This window comes from Cervus canadensis, chromosome 21 (genome assembly GCF_019320065.1).
Source record: "Cervus canadensis isolate Bull #8, Minnesota chromosome 21, ASM1932006v1, whole genome shotgun sequence".
Taxonomy (NCBI): domain Eukaryota; kingdom Metazoa; phylum Chordata; class Mammalia; order Artiodactyla; family Cervidae; genus Cervus; species Cervus canadensis.
The window spans coordinates 12,326,209-12,348,168 of record NC_057406.1 but is presented as its reverse complement, the minus strand read 5'-3'; the positions used below and the strand labels follow the sequence as shown (position 1 = coordinate 12,348,168).

At 39.8% G+C, this 21,960-nt stretch overlaps 1 protein-coding gene across 2 annotated transcripts in view; it reads right to left on the bottom strand.

The window, feature by feature from the left end:
• KDM5A (lysine demethylase 5A) overlaps window positions 1-21,960 on the bottom strand; it is a 67,688-nt gene that overhangs the window by 4,861 nt on the left and 40,867 nt on the right. The window contains exons 21-28 of one of the 2 annotated variants that reach the window (XM_043439780.1): window positions 18,480-18,659; window positions 17,115-17,276; window positions 14,933-15,484; window positions 14,418-14,561; window positions 8,777-8,936; window positions 7,702-7,922; window positions 5,831-6,241; window positions 1,533-1,654 (exon numbers count right to left, since the gene is read on the bottom strand). In XM_043439780.1, coding sequence (XP_043295715.1) covers window positions 1,580-1,654; window positions 5,831-6,241; window positions 7,702-7,922; window positions 8,777-8,936; window positions 14,418-14,561; window positions 14,933-15,484; window positions 17,115-17,276; window positions 18,480-18,659 — 1,905 coding nt within the window. In that variant the 3' untranslated portion in view covers window positions 1,533-1,579. The remainder of the gene's footprint in view (window positions 1-1,532; window positions 1,655-5,830; window positions 6,242-7,701; window positions 7,923-8,776; window positions 8,937-14,417; window positions 14,562-14,932; window positions 15,485-17,114; window positions 17,277-18,479; window positions 18,660-21,960) is intronic. The other variant, XM_043439779.1, reaches the window with a different exon arrangement.

Sequence of the window (21,960 nt, the reverse complement as noted above, 5' to 3'; positions counted from 1 at the left end):
CCCTATAAAAAGTTAGCAAATATCAGAGGTCAAATCTTACAAATTAACCAATTAAAACAGTCAAAGACACAGGTCAATAGATCACTCTGGGGTTTAAAATTAACGTCTGGGTAACTGACAGGTCAGTGGCAGAGGCCTGGCAAGCTGTGACCCTTCAGAGAGGATGGTGACTATAGGAGGCCAGAAAGGGACTATGGTTTGGTGGCGCTAAGCCTGGGGTAGACACTTAATGGTGAGGAGATCCTGGCTTTGCTATTTGGCAGGTGATTGGGGTGGTTTTTATGGCTATGCCATGGCAGATTAGAACTTTTAAGGGGCTTCTTTCTCTTCTCTACGCGAGATAAAAGCGGGCCATCTCACTAACAATGTCCGAAGTCATGCACAACAATGAACTTTTCTAGAAACCAGAGCAAAGTGAGGAGAATGAAGGGATCCACAAAGTACTCCACAGCACAGCTTGTGAGAAAGGACAGAAGGAAGGAGGAGTGGGCTAGGAAATGAGTTTCAGGGAAAGTGGGCAGTTCTCAAAATCAGTGTCCACAGGCTATAAAACTCATCAAGTATGACAGTCATGTTAGTAGTTTCCGGGTTTTTAATAAAGGGTGGGAGAAATCATTTGTCAAAATAACTTTTGCTTTAGTTGTGCTTAGAGTTCTAGCTCTCAAGGGGCCAATACTGTGTGGCATGAAGATTACTGAATTCACTCCGGAGTCCAGAGTTCTGATGTATGAGCTGAGGCAAGTCATTCAATCTCCCTAAGGCTCCACGTCTCCCTTTGAAAAACGGAGACCAAGTCTTGCTCACAGAATTATTTACAGCAAAGGGGTCCTCAACTTCCAGGATGTAATGTCTAATGACTGGAGGTGGAGCTGCTGTAATAACAACAGAAATAAAGTCTACAATAAATGTAATGTGCTTGAATCATCCTGAAACCGTCCACTGACTCCAGGCCGTGGAAAAACTGCCTTCCATGAAATCGGTGCCTGGTGTCAAAAAGGCTGGGGACCACTAATTTAGAGGATCAAATGAAGTAACGTTTGGCAAGGCACCTGGTCCCCAGGCTGGGACACTGGAGGCATTTCTAAAATCACAGTCTCCCAGCTCCACTCATCCTTCTTCACATGAAACATTCTGCAGATAAATGCCTGCAGCATGACTCATGCCGGAATCACCTGCTGTGTGTAGCTGAGGCCTAGCCCAAACCTACAGACTCAGAAGCACCTTGGGGTTCAAACCAGAAGTCTGTACTGTGATCAGCTCCCGGGTCATTCTCATATATTCTAAACTTGACCATCACATTCACTGTGCGATACTGCTTTCTGCAAGTTCAGAGTGACTTGTTTCCTCAAATGAATCTTGTTTTTGTTCTGTAATTGTTCGTGTGATATTTAGCTTCTGAAGTCTTAACTGGTCAAAGTGTTCCTATTGTGCAAACTGCACTGGAGGTATAGAAAATGGAGATAATAACTCCGGTGCAACAGATTAAAAAATAAAAGATAGCACAAGGAGGTAAAGATTTATAAAGTGCTAACCTGACAGTGGGTGAACACAGAGTCAGTGTCCGGCTGTGTGACGCTGGTCAAGGGAGCTGGGAGAATGAGCTGTGGTCCTCTGGGCTGCTCAGACTGGAGGTGCCGTCCCAGGTTATAAACACCTGAATCGACAGGGAACTAACTATTCTAACCAGTACAGTCCCCACAAGGTAAAAAAGACAATTTGTCATGACTTGCTGCCAAGAAAAGTTTCTTTTAAAATCAAATTCTGCACCCCACTCACTGGTTTCTGGTTTCCCAAAATCAAATCTACTGCTCTCTTTCAAATAAGGAAGATAGCATTTCCCCTTTTGAAATTTTGGCTAGAGGTCCATTCCTAAGCCCAGCTGCCCCACCATCCCAAAAGGCATAGTAACTTTTCCTGAGACTCGATCCCAGCCTATAGGTCAGACAACAATTTGGCCTAATAATGAGCAGGGAAAAAATGGCCCTCTCTATGAATATCTTTTGATCATGTTCATCGACTAACAATCAAAATTATACTTTTGTCTGGAACGCTAACTGAATCCACAGAGGATTCTGACAGACTGTGGCAGCCTGAACACTAGAGAACAAAGAACCTGGTTAACTGCATAGTAAGTCCTAACAGTCGTTTCCCCTTTCATTATTTCTAGGAAATGTACTTCTCAAATCAAAAAAAGCAGTTCCTGAAAAACTTCACAGCTATGAGATGTTCAAATATTAACCGATAAAGAGATTATCGGTTAAATGTGTGTTTAAAAGAGAAATATATTAAACAGAGAAAATTATGTTGGTTTGGCATTTCTTGATTTGCTAAATGGTTTCATATTTATGCTTAAGAAAAAATAAAATGTTTGGCATGTTGTATTTTCTTCAATTCTTGGTGTGTATTATTACACTGGGGAAAAAGAAAACGGATGATTTAGTGATACTCTTAATTACCCAACTGAACTCTATATTTTTGGCATTCAATCTCTTTTGCACCAAACTTTCTTGCTAAAGCCAGACATGAAAATTAAAACAATTTACCAAGTACAACATATGCTTAGAATCCCCATGTATGTTTTTTGGTGCTCTCATCTCTTCAGTCTGCCTGAGATTAACCGGTTTCCAAAGACACAGGAACTTCGGTGCTGAAAGTGACAGCTGGTCACCTTATAGTATCACCATAGTTTGTGTGTGTGAGACTCGCTCATTTAGGTAATCCAACCTTTGTTTATGCTAAAAGGAGATAAGAATGATAAAGGAACTGATAATGCAAATAGTTTTGCCTATATGATTCTCCACAAAAATCTTTTAAAATCAGAGTGGGTAATAAACAGTTAAAGTGAGAGATAGAAGTTTATAATCTCTATTTACTGTATTGGACACCTTAGGGAGGTGGTAATGGTAAGAAAAAAGCCCCAGAAAGAAGGTAAAAAAAGCTAAAGGGGGAAAAAGTCCATTTTCATAGTAAGATTAAATGTTTATTTTAATGCAGAAAAATATTCCTTATATACTGGCTTGAAAGAACTTGCTCCTTCAAGTTAACTTGTTTAACTCTTGGTACCGGTAAGACTGAATGAAAGTGGCAGGGTTCAGGGAGAAAAAGAATCTGAACCCGAAAACTAATCTTTTGATAACAGTTCATTATTTTTTTAAAAAAATTAATTTCAACTTAAAGTCAATTTGATAATGATGGAAGAGATAGTTTGGGCTTTTAAAACCTTTTACATCATTCTGATAATATTTTTCTTTTTTCTTTCTAAAACATCTTTGAAATAGAGGGTGGATACATTTAAGTAATCCTTCAAAGTTTTCTCAATCTGCACATTTTAGGTGAAAGTAATAGTAATTACTTGTTAGAAAAAATGTACATTTACCTAAATATGAATGAATCCTAGAAGTTGTGTTTTTTTGCTACATAGTATTTAAAGAACAGACTTCTTTTAAAAACATTCTTTTCTTGGCATTCTTTTGTAGTGAATATGTCATGCATTAATTTGTTTTCCTTAAAGAAACACTATACTTCAAATTGAGGAAGTTGTAAGATTATTTACAAAGTTTTTAAAGAAATACACAGGTAGTAAAATTGTGTCAGAAATAAACTTGGAGCACCACAAAAATTGCAAAACAGCAGTGATGAGCAAAATGTTTATAAATGAAATAATTCCCATTTGAAATTAAACACATTTAAGAAATAATGTTTCTTTTGTGTAGCTACTGACAGGGTGAGGCACACTTGCTCACCTGTGTGTTCAACAATCTTTTCTACTAATCTTCACAAAGTTCTGTAGTAATCTGTACAAATCTTTGTATATTTTAAACAGTAGACATTTTCTCTAAATATGTGGCTAAATTTCCTTTTGCTCCATCAAAATGGGGATGATAACTTTCCAGATTTTTTTTTTGGCCCTGCCACCCAGCTTGCAGGATCTTAGTTCTCCAACCAGGGATGGAACCTCGGCCCCCTGCAGTGGAAATGTGGAGTCCTAACCACTGGACCACCAGGAAATCCCTTTTCTAGATTTTTAAAAAGTATCTACAATGTTAGGAGCAAATCTTAGGGCTTATATATTGATCACATTATTTTAAATAAGTAAAGCAGGATGTGTTAATGTATCAATTTTATAGCAGAAGAGAGAAAACTTGTCTGTAGTGTTATACGCTATAGAAAGAGAACAGAGACAGTAGATCAACTGAACTGTGTTTTAAATGCTAAGCAGAGAGAAGGGAGAGGGTATTAAGTGAAAAGGAGGGGAATAAAAAAAGAGGAAGGTTATGACGGATATAAACACTGTAGAAAGGATGATAGGTAAGCTAAAAAAGAAACACATCTTGCTGCCAATCCTACAACTGCCATAAAATTAGTTAAAGGAGAAAGAAAGGGGAGAAGGTTCTGCCAACACTAAGCTACTAATGTTTCAGGACCCAAAGAGAAATAAGGTAACCTTTCATAGCCTTTTTAATAAACAAATTCAGATGAGAATAAATTTAAATGAAAGATAAAAATACATACATAATGTATCTACTAAGATGCTTTAAAAATGTTTACAATATAGAAAAATGCTTATGAAATAAATAAAGCAAGATACCAAAGTGGACAGTGTGACATGATATGAGACAAACCATACAGAAAAAGAACTGGAAGGAAGCATGCTAAAACATTCCCAGTTGTTGTTCTCGGAGAGCTGGACTACAGGGTATGTATTTTACTATATACTCATTTTCCAAAAGTGAGAAAACCTTTAATAATTTAAACACGTCATGTAGTTCTGGACTGTTTTTGTACTTGCATCTCAATTACTACAGGGGTGGGGATGTTAGCAGAGCACCTGGTCTGGGAGGCAGGTTTCTTCTTGTGGTTTTGCCACTAACTAGCTCTATGACTTCGGTCACATCATTTATCCTCACTCAGTCCTGGTTACATCATTTGTAAAATGAAGAGGGTGGAGAAGGTGACCTCTTCAATCTCTAACAGTCTTTAACCGAGGAGGGAATAGTGATGCAACTGTTTTTATTCTGTTTATATATTCAAACTGAGGGGTTATTAAAATTCTAAAAACCAAGTGGCGTAAGGAGATAAAGTTAAAACCATGAACTTACTAATAATCTTGACGGGAACATCAAAATAGATGCCTCCAGACACTTAACGAACTAGGATTTTTCATAAAGTCCATCCATTTTTCTCAGAAGTCTATAACATCAATATTGCCTTAAGAAAGATCATGTACTTAACTAATATTTAAAGTCTAGGGCTGACATTAAAAAAAAAAAAGAAAAAAAAAAAAAGATAGTACCTTTAAAGATCTTCATTATTTTCTGCAAGAGATTTTTAAAAGTCATGTTCTATTTAGGAGCATATACATAGGCCTGAGTGTGGCTAAGACACAGACCAAAGGGAAGATTTAACCCAAGTTTTACATCTTCACAACAAATCTCCAAGCAATTTACTCCTCGGGTCTTAGAACTCTGGCCCAGGACCTTTCAGGCCACCGTGGCTGACTGACAAGGTGCTTAGTCCTCCGAGGCACTCTACAGGGAGGGCACACAACTGCTCTGAGCCCTGCTGTGGCCTCACGTGGGGTGCACTGCTTCTGGGTACCACACAGCTTCACTCTGCTCATTTGGGAGGTTCGCTCTGTACACGAATTCTAAAACACATTTCTTCTATTAAAACTTCCTAACTGAAAAAAGTTCTAGAAACTGTATTAAACATGTGATGGTGCAAGGCCAAATCCTGGGATCAAAACAGACCATCACTACGTCACAGCCTCATGTGCCTGACTGCTGCTCCGTGTCCCCGCACACACTCGCTGGGACGCAGAGAGACTCACCTTGTCCTTGCAGGGCCTCTGGCAGTTCTGTGCAGCGCACACGGCGTTCTCATCGTCTGACTCCTCTGCTCCAGACCAGTCGTACTTGGAGGGAATGTCCAGCACCTTCTTCTCTCTCTTCTTCTCGGTGCTCTCTTTCACAAGTTCAACTTTGGCTGCGGCAGCCTTCTCCTTCTTTTTCTTCCTCTCTTCTTCTTTTGCTAGCTTCTTGGCCAGTTTGTTCAGCTCCTTTGATTTTTCTGCACTTAATTTTAACTTCTTCTTTTTAGGTTTATCCATTTTCTTTAGTTCCTTGGACTTCTGCTTTCCTTCACCAAAAAGCTGCTCTACTTTTTCTAGCTTCCGTTTCCGTTTCTTCTCTGAAGAGTCCTTTCCTTTTATTTTTAATGGTTTCTCTTCCATGCTGTCATCCTTCAAAAATATAAAAAGAGAAACAATTAAAAAGCAAGACATTCAAGAACAGTTTTATTCTCTTATATGAGGTATCATGGATATACAATTTCATAATGACAGGAAAAATATGAATTACCAAGGCTGTGGGGGGAGGGAAATGGGATTTATTATTTAACAGGTACTGTGGTTCTGTTTGGAGTAATTTAAAAGTTCTGGAAATGGACAGGGGTAACAGTTGTATAATATTATAAATGTGATTAAAACAATTGTGTATTTTAAAATAGTTAAAATAAAAAATTTTATATTGCATACATTATACAATAAATATTCTGATATTTTAAGAAGACAAACACAATATTCAAAGAAGATAACAGTAGAAAATAATGGCAAGCCCTGAATAAAATATCTGACTTATTTTTAGCTTATCAAAGGGGGGGAAAGGCCAAAAAATTGTCAGCGTATATTATACAGTCTGTAGCATCTGTCTGTAACTGAGACAAAAACATAGAAAACTCAACATACTAAATGTATGCTAAGTTATGCAGTAACTCTTTTGGTCTTTATTTACCAACATTAAAGTTCTGAACAAGGGGTGAGGTAGAAAACTAAATACTGAAAATCATAAGCTTGATAATTACTTAAGAAATAACACTTCCTAAGATTCTGCAGGTAGAGGATGAGATGATTAGACAGCATCACTGACTCAATGGACATGAATCTAACAAACTCCAGGCGACAATGGAGGACAGAGGACTGTGGTGTGCTGCAATCTATGAGGTCGCAAACAGTCGTACAACTTAGCGACAGAGCATAAGAATCTGCAAAATCATAAAGAACACTGGGTCACAAGTGTCTTAAATCCATCACACCTTGAATAAGACATTTAACTTTTCAAAACTTTGTGTTTCCTTATATATAAAATCAGATAAGACAGTGGGTATGAAGAAAAAGCTCTGACAACTGGAAGACACCATCTAAATCAGGCACCTTCAATGTGACTTCTTCCAAACCAAAGACAAACTACAGTGTGCCAGCATGACACTATACCTTCCATTTCACAGAAATAATCAGGGAAAAGAAAGATGAAAAGAACAGAAATCAAATGCCAGAGTTAGAGCCTGGGTCCCTCTGCTTTTACTGCAAGTGTGACTTCAGGCAAGTTTCTGCATCTCTGACCCTTACCTTCTTCGTGGGTAGAAAGAGCTGAACACTTGTCGTGTCTGTCCCTTTCCCCTCCCGCTCAGGATTATAGTATCACAGATAAAAAAAAACATGGGTCAATTGTATAAAAATATATAAACTATGTAAAACCTCAATAAAGAAAACCATAAAGCAGAAATACTTCGGCTTGGTGAGAGAGCAGGGCAACTAGAGCACCATCCACCGGTCCTCCCCTTGTGGTGACCTGTGGAACCTCCACGGAACTGGGACATTCTAAGGGGTTTTAAACCACTGTGTAATAAGCTTCCAATCCATACCTCCATGATGTGCAGGAATCTATCTTCAGAGGGTGGGTGTGTGGCCTGCAAAATCCGCCATATGTGCTGAGTCTCATCCAGGGACACCTCCAGGAGATCTCCCACCATCATCAGTTCCTCCAGCTGAGCTTTAGCTCCTGGCGACAACTCTAGCACTGGAGGCTCCAAGCTCCGGGGCACCAAAGGGCTCTTCCGAGGCTGTTTCCGTGGGGTGCTAGAACCTTTCCCCCCAAACAGAAGACAGAACAAAACATGCAAACTACTGAAAAAAGTAATGCTTTAAAAGTAAATACTTAGAGGAACGGTCTCTCCTCCTCCAACACTTAGTTTAGATGTTTGGATTCACTGCATCAGTATGAAAGCAAAATTTTTAAAAAACACAGAGCAAAAAAGGCCTAGAATTCCAATGACACTCTAAAAAACTGGTTTAGAGTGAAAACACAGGTTCCATATTGTTTTTCTTGAGACTGGAGGGGAAAGGGAATGCTCTCTCCATTGTAGAAGATACCAAAAGATTAGACATATAACTGCCACGTATAAATAACCCATTACCTGCCTAATTAACAGTAATAACATGCTGTTCCATAAAATCCTGAATTTTACTATGAAGGCAGAGATATTCTCCATTTTCCAGAGGTCTGACCTAAAGCAGTCTGACTGATTTTCATGGGGACAAAGACTAGATAGTGAACACAATAGAAAAATTATTTACCAAGGGATGAAGAACTAATAAAGCTTTTCAAAACCAGAATGAGTATTCTTCAAAAGCAGCAAGTTCCTCAACAACTAATTATAAACAAATAGAGGATAAATAACGACTGATCAGGGGTTTGATAAAAGTGGGATCAGAAGGGGCTGGATGGACTCTAAAGGGCTTCCAATTAGGAGTGAACGATTCTACAGAAATTTTCAGGTTATGACCTAATGACAGAAAAATGCTACCAGAGACTAGATTTTCCAAAGTTGCATTTGTCAAGTTCTACTGCATTTCATGGTCAGGATTCATGCTTGAGGAGAGAATGCCAGTGTGGTGTCAGACTTCTTTTCCCCACACTGCTCCCCGGGGTGGTAATACCTTGAGGGCAGCTCTTAGAAGCGGACGAGTATGCGTGCTCTGCGCAGAAAGAGGGTGCTGTCCACATGTGCGTGACCACCTCCTCAGACTTGATGGGGATCTCTTCATCACAGAAGAGGTTGGGCTCCAGGCTGCTGGAGGACTTCACGCTGGCTGTGTCCTGAAGAAGCAGCCAAGGGGGTGCTGAGAATTAGGAACACTTAACTTGTCCCATGACAATTATCTAAGCACAGGCTTTTAATACAACAGTTGGGGGGGGGGGGGACCTTAAATATCTGGTATTAAATAGGAAAGAAAATGTCCACTGGGGAAAAAAACACTGATCACCACAGTGTCAAGCCAAAAGTAAAGCTCGAGAGCAATCCACAGAGATAATAAATCTACAAGAAAGCTATGATTTAAAGAATAACCTTTCTATAGTCTACAACACATAAAGACTCCTGTAGCCATGAGTTAAGAAACTCTGACCATTTAAGAAAAAATAAAATGGATTTAGGAGGGGAATAAATGTTCGGATGTGGTACCTTAAGAACACGGCTCATCCAATCCTCTCTAAAGGTTTTCAAATCCAGATGCTTACCAGTTGCTGCTTTTACTTACTAGCTAGCTGCCCTTACTTAAAAAGTCTGACTGACAGTGTTTAAGTTATAAATCCTGACAACTCCAAGCAGGTCTCAGAAGACTCTCCGCTGAAGTTAGGCTCTATAACCCACATGTACAGCTTTAACGGTCATAGTGCAATTAGGAATACAGAAATCTCAGGTATTTTAACTAGGAGAATTTAATTAACTGAACTGGCTAAATTATACACTGAAGGCTGAAGGCTTGAAAAAGCAAAGAGAAACATTAAAGTAACACCAAGGTAACTACAAGAAAGAGCTGCCATCTCTAGGGCCTGAGGTAACAGAGAAAAGAAGGGGGGTTATTAGAACCAGAAAGCTGGAGGCCTGCAGAGCTGGGACCCAGACCTGTGAGGAGCAGGCACTGGCCTGTGTTCTGCTATCTCTAATAGAACACAATGTGGCTGGCTTCTGGGGTGCAAAAAAAAACAACCAGAACTGGAACCAGCTGCCACTGCCAGGGGAAAAGACAACAAAAAACAAAACTCTAAAAATCAAACAAAAACAGAAAACAGTAAACAAAACAACAACAAAAAAACTGTAGTTCAATGATGGCAGGAATGGAGAATAAAACAGTAAGGATCAAGTCCCTTCTCACTGGGGCCTTTTAATGTTCTCTAATGCCTTCTGCTGGCAGAGAGAGGCTGCAGGCAAAGGATAAACATGCAGAGCATGGGTTGGCAAACAGCCTGTGGGCCAAACCCAGCTGGTGCCTGGTTCTTGTATGGAGTGTGAGCTAAGAACATTTTTAAATTTTTAAAGAGCTGTAAAAATAAACCAACAAGAATACATAACAGAGGCCACATATGGCTTGCAAAGCCTAAAAATAATCTACTCTACATCCCTATATAAAATCACTACACATATCGTATGTTAATATATACATGAGGTACTTTACAGGGAAAGTTTACCAAGCGCTGGGGTAAAGTCCCAGCCCCAGTACCACCAAGAAGAGGACACGGGGGAACTTAGAAGACCAGAGACAACAGCTAAGGACTAACGCAATAGCTGGCTGTAGGGTGCACGAGAGGAAGACGTACTGTCATCAGAGACTATGCTTAATTAAACAGGATACTTGCAAGGTTTCACAAAGAGACTCTGGAAGACAGTTACACTCACTGAGAATTTAGGAACAGCAGTTCACATAGGTCTTCTTTCCTGTTCTAGAGAATCTGAGTCCTAAAAAGCCACAGGCTAGAGAGTACTTTAGTACTCGCCTACTGCTGTCCCCAGGTACTTCACCTCACTGACTGGAACGGTCTTTTCTGACCTTGACTCCACTCATTTCATTGAAACTCAAGCAGGAAATTTTCTATTAAGCTTCTGAACTAGAAATGAAACTGATCAGAAAATTAATAATTGAAAGTAAAGATAGGTAAAAATAAATTTTAAAAAATTACTCCCCTGGGATGACATATGAAATATAATACATAAAAGATCAATTTAAATCCAACCATGTCAACAATTATGTTAACTATAAAAGAAATAAACACCCCCAATTAAAAGACAGATTGTAATACTGCCTAAAAACCCAGACTTAACCATATATTTTACAAATACATATATATGCAGACCGACATGCCAGAAGAATCCTACCACATGTGCTGTCTACAAAAGACGCCTTTCAAATATAAAGACACAGATAGGCTGATGGTAAAACAACTGATAAACAGCAAGCTAAAGCAAATTATACACAGAGTACATCATGAGAAATGCTGGGCTGGAAGAAGCACAAGCTGAAACCAAGATTGCCGGGAGAAATATCAACAACCTCAGATATGCAGATGAAACCACCCTTATGGCAGAAAGTGAAGATGAACTAAAAAGCCTCTTGATGAAAGTGAGAGAGAGTGAAAAAGTTGGCTTAAAGCTTAACATTCAGAAAACTAAGATCATGGCATCCGGTCCCATCACTTCATGGGAAATAGATGGGAAGACAGTGAAAACAGTGTCACTTTATTTTTCTGGGCTCCAAAATCACTGCAGATGGTGATTGCAGCCATGAAATTAAAAGACGCTTACTCCTTGGAAGGAAAGTTATGACCAACCTAGATAGCATATTAAAAGCAGAGACATTACTTTGCCAACAGAGGTCCGTCTGGTCAAGGCTATGGTTTTTCCAGTGGTCATGTATGGATGTGAGAGTTGCACTGTGAAGAAAGCTGAGAGCTGAAAAATTGATGCTTTTGAACTGTGGTGTTGAAGAAGACTCTTGAGAGTCCCTTGGACTGCAAGGAGATCCAACTAGTCCATCCTAAAGGAGATCAGTACTGGGTGTTCATTGGAAGGACTGATGCTGAAGCTGAAACTCCAGTACTTTGGCCACCTCATGCAAACAGCTGACTCACTGGAAAAGACCCTGATGCTGGGAGGGATTGGGGGCAGGAGGAGAAGGGGACGCCAGAGGATGAGATGGTTGGATGGCATCACCAACTCGATGGACATGGGTTTGAGTAGACTCCGGGAGTTGATGATGGACAGGGAGGCCTGGCGTGCTGCGATTCATGGGGTTGCAAAGAGTCGGACACGACTGAGCGACTGAACTGAAAGCAAGTTACTTTTCCTAAGGGGAGAATTACCAGTCAGTTCCACTAATGGTAAATACACAGGAAGGAGGAATGGCTTCTCAGTGAGCAATATGTCTTCTAACACATCTGTCACTCCACCGTATCTGGTATCAGCAGGACTAAAGTCTGAGACAAAATCTACTCTATTTTCACCAAAGCTGAAGCCACCCAAGTATTAACAAGGGTAGAAAAGAAGAAAAATCAAAGAATCCAAGTGCTTAACTTGCCATTCTGTAAATTAAGCAATTCCTGGGATAAAAAAAGAACTTCCTAGGAGATAACAGCTACTTCTATTTTATACCCTCCTTTCTGATGTGTGATTCTACACATGTATGCATTTGGAAAATACAAACTGTACTATGGATGAACAGTCTAGTAAAGGTAAACAATATGCTTTAAAAGGAAATAATCATATGAACATCTGAAAAAAATGATATCCCAGACACAATCATACAAATCTGTAACAGACTCTCAGTCTTTGTTTCATTAAATGTATTATCTTCCCGACTAATGAGTTCTTGGAATTGCTGCTCAGATTATTTTCGTGGTGATCACATGCAAAATGAAGTAATCAAGCAATACAATGCACAAACCATCTGCTTTGAACATTTAAATGCTATGATAACTAAGATCAAATGACTGATTTTCATTTTCTAATTACCTACTCTTCTTCCTAAACCAGCAGGGACTCTTCATCTAGCAAAGGTATTAAATTTAAACTATTTTAAGGATAAATTCAGTCACAATCAGGGAAGATCATACAAAGTGAAAAATCACCAAGTCAACTGCAAATAAGTTGGCAAATTAAGATTTTCATTACACAGTAAGTGCTTTCTCTATAGGAAAATACTCAAGAGCACTTGAAAGTTTTTTAGTGCAAAATTTTAGAGCACTGAAATTTTTTTTAGTACAGAGATACCAATGTCAAGGTAAATCTGACCTTGAATTACCACAAGTCTTATCACCATTCTTCTCCTCTCCTAAAGTTGTCAATACACTGCTACCATTATAAAATCCATAATCTTATTTTCTACCCTGCCAACACCCCCTTCTAAGAGACTGTAAGTTAAGAGCCCATATACACTTTGCAAGCAAAGGACTACTCCATACAACCGTATCAAACCACCGTTCTGATCCCTAGCCCTGAAATCATGTAATACTTGCGATGTTTTATTTTCATAGGTTACTGATCTGCTTCCAAGCAAAGTCCATCATGTTGGACAATTCCAGAGTACTGGCTGATACCTAACATGCTAGAAAGACAACAACCCAGGTACTGAAGGTCTCTAAGCCAAAACTGCAAACAGGCAATTTTAGCATTAGCTAACTAACCTATACGTGCTATGGGAAGCATCCCCTTCCAGCTGCTCCTGGTCATTCTACTAGCTTCATACATACAGTCATTAACTTCACATAGCCACTAACTTCAAGGATAACAATGTGTTTCGAACCTCATTTTAAATGCTAATTCAAATTTCAACTTTTCTCAAGTCTTTAATTCATATAATTTTTTAAAAACTCCCTCATTAAAACATCCCCTGGATCCATTTTTATCTTGAGAAAAATATTTTTCAGGAGGTAATTTACAGGCATCTATGATGGATGGTTTACCTTTATATCCTGGGAGTTCTAATGCCGACAGTATTTGTCCTCTAACAGTGAGCTTACCTACCCGATGCATGCTGAAAAGGCAAAGGAAAAGAATGCACCCTAATTTTTTCACACACCAGACTATGAATTCCCTGGCTATAGGCATAGATGCTGAACATTATCTCCACAGAGAAGAATACAAAACACATCAACGGATTCACTGTGAGCTGGCAGGGTCTTTGTCCAGATCACGATGTTATCACCCGACAAAAGATGAACGTCTTGGGCCTGACACAAAACAACAGTAAATGGCTAAGAGGACCCAACACAGAACCTTGCCAAAACCTCCCCTTCATCCCAGTGTGCTGTCACTATCAAAACAATCATACTGAGGGCAAATCCTTTGTTATGTGACTGTAACTCCACAAATTCAAGTCATGGGCCCAAGTATAACGCATCCCTGAATATGACATTCTATCCAGCACCAACCAGATGAGAGATCAGAGAAAAAGACCCAAAGCACAGCTAGAACAGGATTCTTAAAACCTAACTATACAGACTTAAACAATCCAAAGGAAAGAACACCAAAATCAGCCATGAAACCTTTCAATATTAAACATACAATTTTTCCAGCCCTTCTCAGAAACATATATACAGGCATTTTAAAAACATGTCACCCTTTATTAAAAAATGTAGCTTCACCAAACTGTGTTTTTTGAAACACTGAAAAAATGCCATCACCATAAACTCAGGATAGATATGACAACTAGCTTTCTCTTCCACTTTCAGGCCTTAAACATCAGTGTTCAACAGCTTTTTAAACAAACCCAGTGATCAAACCCCCCCAGCCCATCCCTGCATTACCTTCATATCATAGCCATAGGTCTCCCGAATGTCTTCATCAGAATCTGTCTCTTCATCGTCATAGTCCGCTGTTTGTCGAGGGGAAGAAGACACACTGCTCGCCACCCGGTTGAAAGCAGACTGCTGGAAACTAGGCAAGTGTCCCTAAACAACGAGCAACCCAGAGATGAAGAGGGGCACTAAATACACACGAGTGTTAATGCATGCCTAAGTCCATCAAACTGTAATGAACTTGCAAAGTGGCTAACAGAGTTTAACAGTACAGATCAGTATCTGATTATAACGCCAAGGTCCACCTGAGTGCTATTTCCAGGTAATATTTCACTAAAATGACCTAGTACAAACCCAAAGAAAATTCTATGGGAGTCTATGGAAAAGAAGAACTCATGCATAATCTAGTTGCTGGCAACTTACTGTTATTTTCCTAATACTGGTAAGAAACTTGATTTACTGCTTACACACTGACAGATATTACCCCATGAAACAGGGAAAAAAAGAAAAAATTCTCAACTTGCCTGCAAGTCTGGGTTGGCTGCGGCTTTCTGGAGTTCTGCACTGATGATCTTTTCAGTTTTCTCCCGAGCTGCCTGCTCCACCATCCGCTGGCTCAACACGGACAGCTTGGCCAGGGCAGAGGACAGCTCATCTGTGGCCAGGGCTTGCCGGGCCCTGTCCTGCCAGCTCATGGCACGTTCCGTCAAACACTGAAGGGCCTCCCCCTCAGGCAGCCGCACTGGCAACTTCTGAAGGGACACCAGGAGGGACAGAATCGTCTCCAGCCGCGGCCTTCGAGACCGCATGCAGAGAGGACAAAGGAATTTTACTTCCTTAGCCTGCCAGCTGGACCCCTTCTTCTGGGAACTTGACTTAGGAAGAGGAACACAGCTGTTGTGAAACCAGTCTTTGCAGAGCTCACACTGGAGCATAAACCCACTTGCTGTCTTGCGGCAAATGCAAAACTTGACGTCCTCTATGCGGTCCACCATGCTCATCTTGGCAAGGTTGGCTGCCCTGAGGGAATGCATGGCTTCCAGCTCCTTCTGCTCCCGCTCTTTGAAAACTGCCACCTGCGTACAATAAACATTTAACTGAAGGGAGTTGCTGCTAAATGCTCCCAAAATACCAAATCTTCAAGGGTAGGGAATATCTCCACATTGCAGATTCATGTTGACAAAGCACTATCTTTTTTTTTGGCCACACCTTATAGTATGTGGGATTTTAGTTCCCCAACAAGGGATTGAACCTACAGCACCTCCATTGGAAGCGCAGAATCTTAACCACTGGACCACTAGGGAAATCCGAAGCACTGTCCTTAAAAAAAAAAAAAAAAAAAAATCCATCATTTCCTAAAATTTGGGGCAGCCTGACAGTTTCTATGCAAATACTCCTCATCTGTGAGATAAGCAAATTGCTGTCATATATGACAATGTCCAGCAGTCGAGTAGTTAATTCTTTCATAAGGGGCAGGAGAAAAACAGCATGCCTTGTGATCAAGCCACCTTGGTATCAGGCCTGGCTCTTGTACTTAACAAGACTCCTGATCCAGGATACAGGTTTTCTGAATCTCAGTTTTCCAAAAAAATGAGACTACTAGTAACCTCAATTTGTTGTTTTAAGGATTAAATAAGATAACATGTGACAGTGCCTAACTTGACACCTGGCACAAGATAAACATTTCATCAGTACTGACTCCCTACCTCCTTGTAATTCCTTCTCTGGAGGAAGTTCAATACAAATCAATTTTATTTCTTTCTTGGAATTTCCAGTTTATGGAGAAGAGTAGCAGAGGCTGATGACTAATTATAGTAAGGTTTACGTAACTCATTTCAAAAAAATATATAAAAACAAAACTTAATTATCATGAATATAGTCAGGGCATTTTCTTTTTAAACTCTGGTAGCTTTGAAACAATTCTGAGGCAATTTCCAATGCTATTTGTCTGACAAGACTGACTCACCAGGCAGGCTAACAAGAAATTATTTCCATCAGCCTCAAAACAGGATCATTTGCAGGCAGGAACGGCCATATGAAGTCACTTAGTGAATGCGAATATTACATATTGCCCAAGCTCATTTTTATTTTCTACTTCCTCAGGCTCCTTGTAATCATAACATATCCCTCCTACTCTACAATAAAACCCATAATTTTAATTATCTACAAACACTTTTTTGCATACTCACTATATTACTGAATGCTACCGAGAGAGGCAGAGACTGCAAACAGCAGCTGCAGTCAGTCAGCTGGTACCATTCCTTTGAAGAGCACAACAGCATTAAGCACCATTAAACACTCTAAAATCCTAGCCTGGTAATCCCATTACTAAGAGTCAAGTGTAGGAAAACAATCTGAAAAAAGGAAAAGGCTAAGTCCACTTTCCGGTTATCTGTAATACTGAACACAGAGTAACAACAAAAATGATCAGTATCAGAAATGTGTTTAGTAAATTATGGACAGTCTGATGGACTACTGGACAACTATTAAAACAACAATAAAGAGAGAGATGGTAAGGGCAATTTTAGGGACAGAGAACAGTTTTTATACACTTTTGACTCTAAATATTAAAAAGGTGTGAAATATGTACAACCATGAAGTCAAAGATAAACTATACAAAAATAAAAAGTCAGGAACATAAAAATGATTGCTTCACAGAATGCTGCATTCACCAAGCAAATTCAAGATGCACTCTATAACTCTTACCACTGTGGCTGTATCCCTGGTTTCCTCCAGTCCCTCCTCCAGATCACTCAGAGGCTCAAGGTCCAGATCCTTTTCTTTCTCCTTTTCTATCAGTTCTTTTACTTTTTTCCTTCTATTTTTTCCACTCCCATAAATACCAATGTCAGTCCGGGGACTAAGCACCTACAAAAATAAAACCAAACATTCAGCTCTGGTTTTAAAAAATCTCAAAACTGAAAATAAAAGTAACCATTTATTGACCACTCACATGTCCCAGACATATTTTTTACAAACTTCACATGCATTATCGAACTCAAACCTCCCAACAAGCCTCTGAAGCAGGTGGTATTATCTTCACAAACAAGGGGAACAGGTTCAAAAAGGCAACAAGTTGCCCACAGACACAGGGTTAACAGCAGGAATTGGTCTTCAAACATGAAACGATTCCAAAGTCTATGCTCTTAACTATGTTCAAACTGTTGAACATGAAAAGGGTAATGAGCATTTGAATTTGTGCTTCTCATTATTTACAACCACCAAGACACGGAAGCAACCTAAGTGTCCACTGACAAGAGGAATGGATACAGATGTGGTGCATATATACAATGGAATACTACTCAGCTGCAAAAAAAGAATGAAATAATGCCATTTGCAGCAATATAGATGGACCAAGAGATGATTATACTAAGTGAAGTCAGAACAACAAATATCATATGACACCACTTCCATGTGGAATCTAAAAAAAGAAATACTTATGAACTTATTTATAAAACAGAAACAGCTTCACAGACATAGAAAACAAACATGGTTACCAAAGGGAAAAGGTAGGGAGAGGGATAAATTAGAAGTTTGTTAAAAAAAAAAAAAATAAATAAATAAATAAAATTTAAAAAAGAAGTTTGTGGTTAACAGACACACAATACCTATATAAAAAATAGATAAACAAGGCCCTACTGTATTGCACAGGGAACTATATTCAATACTTTGTAATAACCTATAATGGAAAAGAATCTGAAAAAGAAAATGTATAACTGAACCACTTTGCTGTACATGAGAAACTAATACAACATTGTAAATCAACTGTACTTCAAGGTAAAAAAAAATTTGTTTTTAAAATTTGTGCTTCTGAGAATAAGATGATCTTTCGGTAATAGAGGCCACGATAACAACAGAGATAAGATGCAGGCTGACACAGTGTAAGGTGAACTGGAAGTAAGTCTGTTCAAGGTTCCAGATTACTAGCCAATATCTGATACTACCCAGTAGGAATGAACTTGTATAACCACGACCAGATAAACTGACAACAACCCTCACCTTAAGTAATGAATCACCTACTTCTGGGGAGGGCACTGAAGGGCACATACATAAAAATAAACCACTCCTCACCTGTAGCAGTGTGTGGCTGGAATTCTTCTTGAGAAAGGTCCTCCCTGTCCGTTCTCTCCAGGCCCGAGCTGCTGCCACTTGAGACTCCACCTGGGGCAGTGCATCCAGACGCACGGGGATAGGACGGCCTTTAGCAGATAAGCTCTCCAGCTGCTCCAAGTAAGCATAATTGCTGCCACTCTGGGAAACAGAAGTACAGCCTTACATAATTTGTGATCTCTCATAGAGTCTGGCAATACACTGTTGGTAGATCTTATAAAGAGTTTAGTGCTAACTTCTTCCATTAACGATTAGTCTTTAAACCTAATTGTATCTCTTAAAAGTCTTCCAATGTCCTTTAAAAAATGTTTGTATAAATTCATGTCAAAGGTTTTTAAAAATGAATTAACAAGGGACCCAATAAGATGTAAAAACTAGTTCAAAGGACAATCTAAAAACAAATGTATAAATGCAATTACGAATGAGGAAAAGTGAAATTGAAGTTGCTCAGTTGTGTACAACTCTTTGTGACCCCATGGACTGTAGGCTACCAGGCTCCCCCGTCCATGAGATTTTCCAGGCAAGAGTACTGGAATGGGTTGCCATTTCCTTCTCCAGGGGATCTTCCTGACCCAGGGATTGAACCCAGGTCTCCCACATTGTAGGCAGACACTTTATTGTCTGAATCACCAAGGAAGTCAGGAATGAGAAAAGGAATTTGCTAATTGATGAAAACAGACATTTGATATCATCCAGGTCAGTGGAATCACCTTTTCTACAGTGTGGAGAATCATTTGTTTCTTACAAATTTAACTGCTTTCCCACAGACTAATTCATTCATATTACTATCATTTTTAAATAATTGACAGTTGTAAAATAACATGGTCGAAGAAAGTCTAAGGCACAGTTCCAGTTCAGTCGCTCACTCCTGTCTGACTCTTTGCGACCCCATGAACCACAGCACCCCAGGCCTCCCTGTCCATCACCAACTCCCGGAGTTCACCCAAACCCATGTCCATTGAGTCGGTGATGCCATCCAACAAACTTACCTTCTGTCATCCCTTTATCCTCCTGCCCTCAATCGTTCCCAGCATCAGGGTCTTTTCAAATGAGTCAGCTCTTCTCATTAGGTGGCCAAAGTATTGGAGTTTCAGCTTCAACAATCAGTCCTTCCAATGAACATCCAGGACTGATCTCCTTTAGGATGGATTGGTTGGATCTCCTTGCAGTCCAAGGGACTCTCAAGAGTCTTCTCCAACACCACAGTTCAAAAGCATCAATTCTTCGGTGTTCATCTTTCTTTATAGTCCAACTCTCACATCCATACATGACTACTGGAAAAACCATAGCCTTGACTAGATGGACCTTTGTTGGCAAAGTAATGTCTCTGCTTTTTAATACGCTGTCCAGGTTGGTCATAACTTTCCTTCCAAGGAGCAAGCATCTTTTAATTTCATGGCAGCAGTCACCATCTGCAGTGATTTTGGAGTCCCCAAAAATAAAGTCAGCCACTGTTCCCACTGTTTCCCCATCTATTTGCCATGAAGTGATGGGACCGGATGCCATGATCTTAGTTTTCTGAATGTTGAGCTTTAAGCCAACTTTGTCTCTCTCCTCTTTCACTTTCATCAAGGGGCTCTTTAGTTCTTCTTCACTTTCTGCCATAAGGGTGGTGTCATCTGCACATCTGAGGTTATTGATATTTCTCCTGGCAATCTTGATTCCAGCTTGTGCTTCCTCCAGCCCAGCATTTCTCATGATGTACTCTGCATATAAGTTAAATGAGCAGGGTGACAATAAACAGCCTTGACATACTCCTTTTCCTATTTGGAACCAGTCTGTTGTTCCATGTTGTTCTAATTATTGCTTCCTGACCTGCACAGGTTTCTCAAGAGGCAGGTCAGATGGTCTGGTATTCCCATCTCTTGAACAATTTCCCACAGTTTATTGTGATCCACACAGTCAAAGGCTTTGGCACAGTCAATGAAGCAGAAATAGATGTTTTTCTGGAACTCTCTTGCTTTTTCAATGATCCAGCGGATGTTGGCAATTTGATCTCTTGTTCCTCTGCCTTTTCTAAAATCAGCTTGAACATCTGGAAGTTCACGGTTCACGTATTGCTGAAGCCTGGCTTGGAGAATTTTGAGCATTACTTTACTAGCGTGTGAGATGAGTGCAACTGTGTGGTAGTTTGAGCATTCTTTGGCACTGCCTTTCTTAGGAACTGGAATGAAAATCGACCTTTTCCAGTCCTGTGGCCACTGCTGAGTTTTCCAAATTTGCTGGCATACTGAGTGCAGCACTTTCACAGCATCATCTTCCAGGATTTGAAATAGCTCAACTGGAATTCCATCACCTCCACTAGCTTGATTCATAGTAATGCTTCTTAAGGCCCACTTGACTTTGCATTCCAGGATGTCTGGCTCTAGGTGAGTGATCACAATATCATGATTATCTGGGTCGTGAAGATCTTTTTTGTACAGTTCTTCTGTGTATTCTTGCCACCTCTTAATATCTTCTGTTTCTGTTAGGTCCCTACCATTTCTGTCCTTTATTGAGCCCATCTTTGCATGAAATGTTCCCTTGGTATCTCTAATTATCTTGAAGAGATCTCTAGTCTTTCCCATTCTATTGTTTTCCTCAATTTTTTGTACTGATCACTGAGGAAGGCTTTCTTATTTCTCCTTGCTATTCTGCATTCAAATGGGTATATCTTTACTTTTCTCCTTTGCTTTTCACTTCTCTTCTTTTCACAGCTATTTGTAAGGCCTCTTCAGACAGCCATTTTGCTTTTTTGCATTTTTTTCTTGGGGATGGTCTTGATTCCTGACTCTTGTACAATGTCACGAACCTCCATCCATAGTTCATCAGGCAGTCTGTCTATCAGATCTAGTCCCTTAAATCTATTTCTCACTTCTACTGTATAGTCATAAGGGATTTGATTTAGGTCATACCTGAATGGTGTAGTGGTTTTCTCCACTTTCTTCAATTTCAGTCTGAATTTGGCAATAAGAAGTTCATGATCTGGGGCAGGGGCTAAATTAGGAGTTTGGGATTAACATATACCCACTACTGTACTTTCCTGGTGGTTTAGTGGATAAGAATCCACCTGCTAATGCAGGGGATGTGGGTTCAATCCCTGGCCTGGGACGACTCCATGTGACCTGTGTGCTACAACTACTGAGTCCACACACCCTAGAGTCCTTGCTCTGCAACAAGAGAAGCCACTGCAACGAGAAGCCCAAGCAGGGCGACAGAGAGCAGGCCCCAGTGCTGTGGCTACACGAAGACTGCACAAAGCAACAGAGACCCGCAACAGCAAGAAATGCATGATTTTTAAAAAGTACACACGATGTATATAAAATAGGTAAACAGCAAGGGCCTACTGTATAGCACAGGAAGCTATACTCTATCTTGTAGTAACCTATAATAGAAAAGAATCTAAAAAAGATTTTATATATGTATATATTACCGAACCACTTTGCTGTACACTTAAAATAAG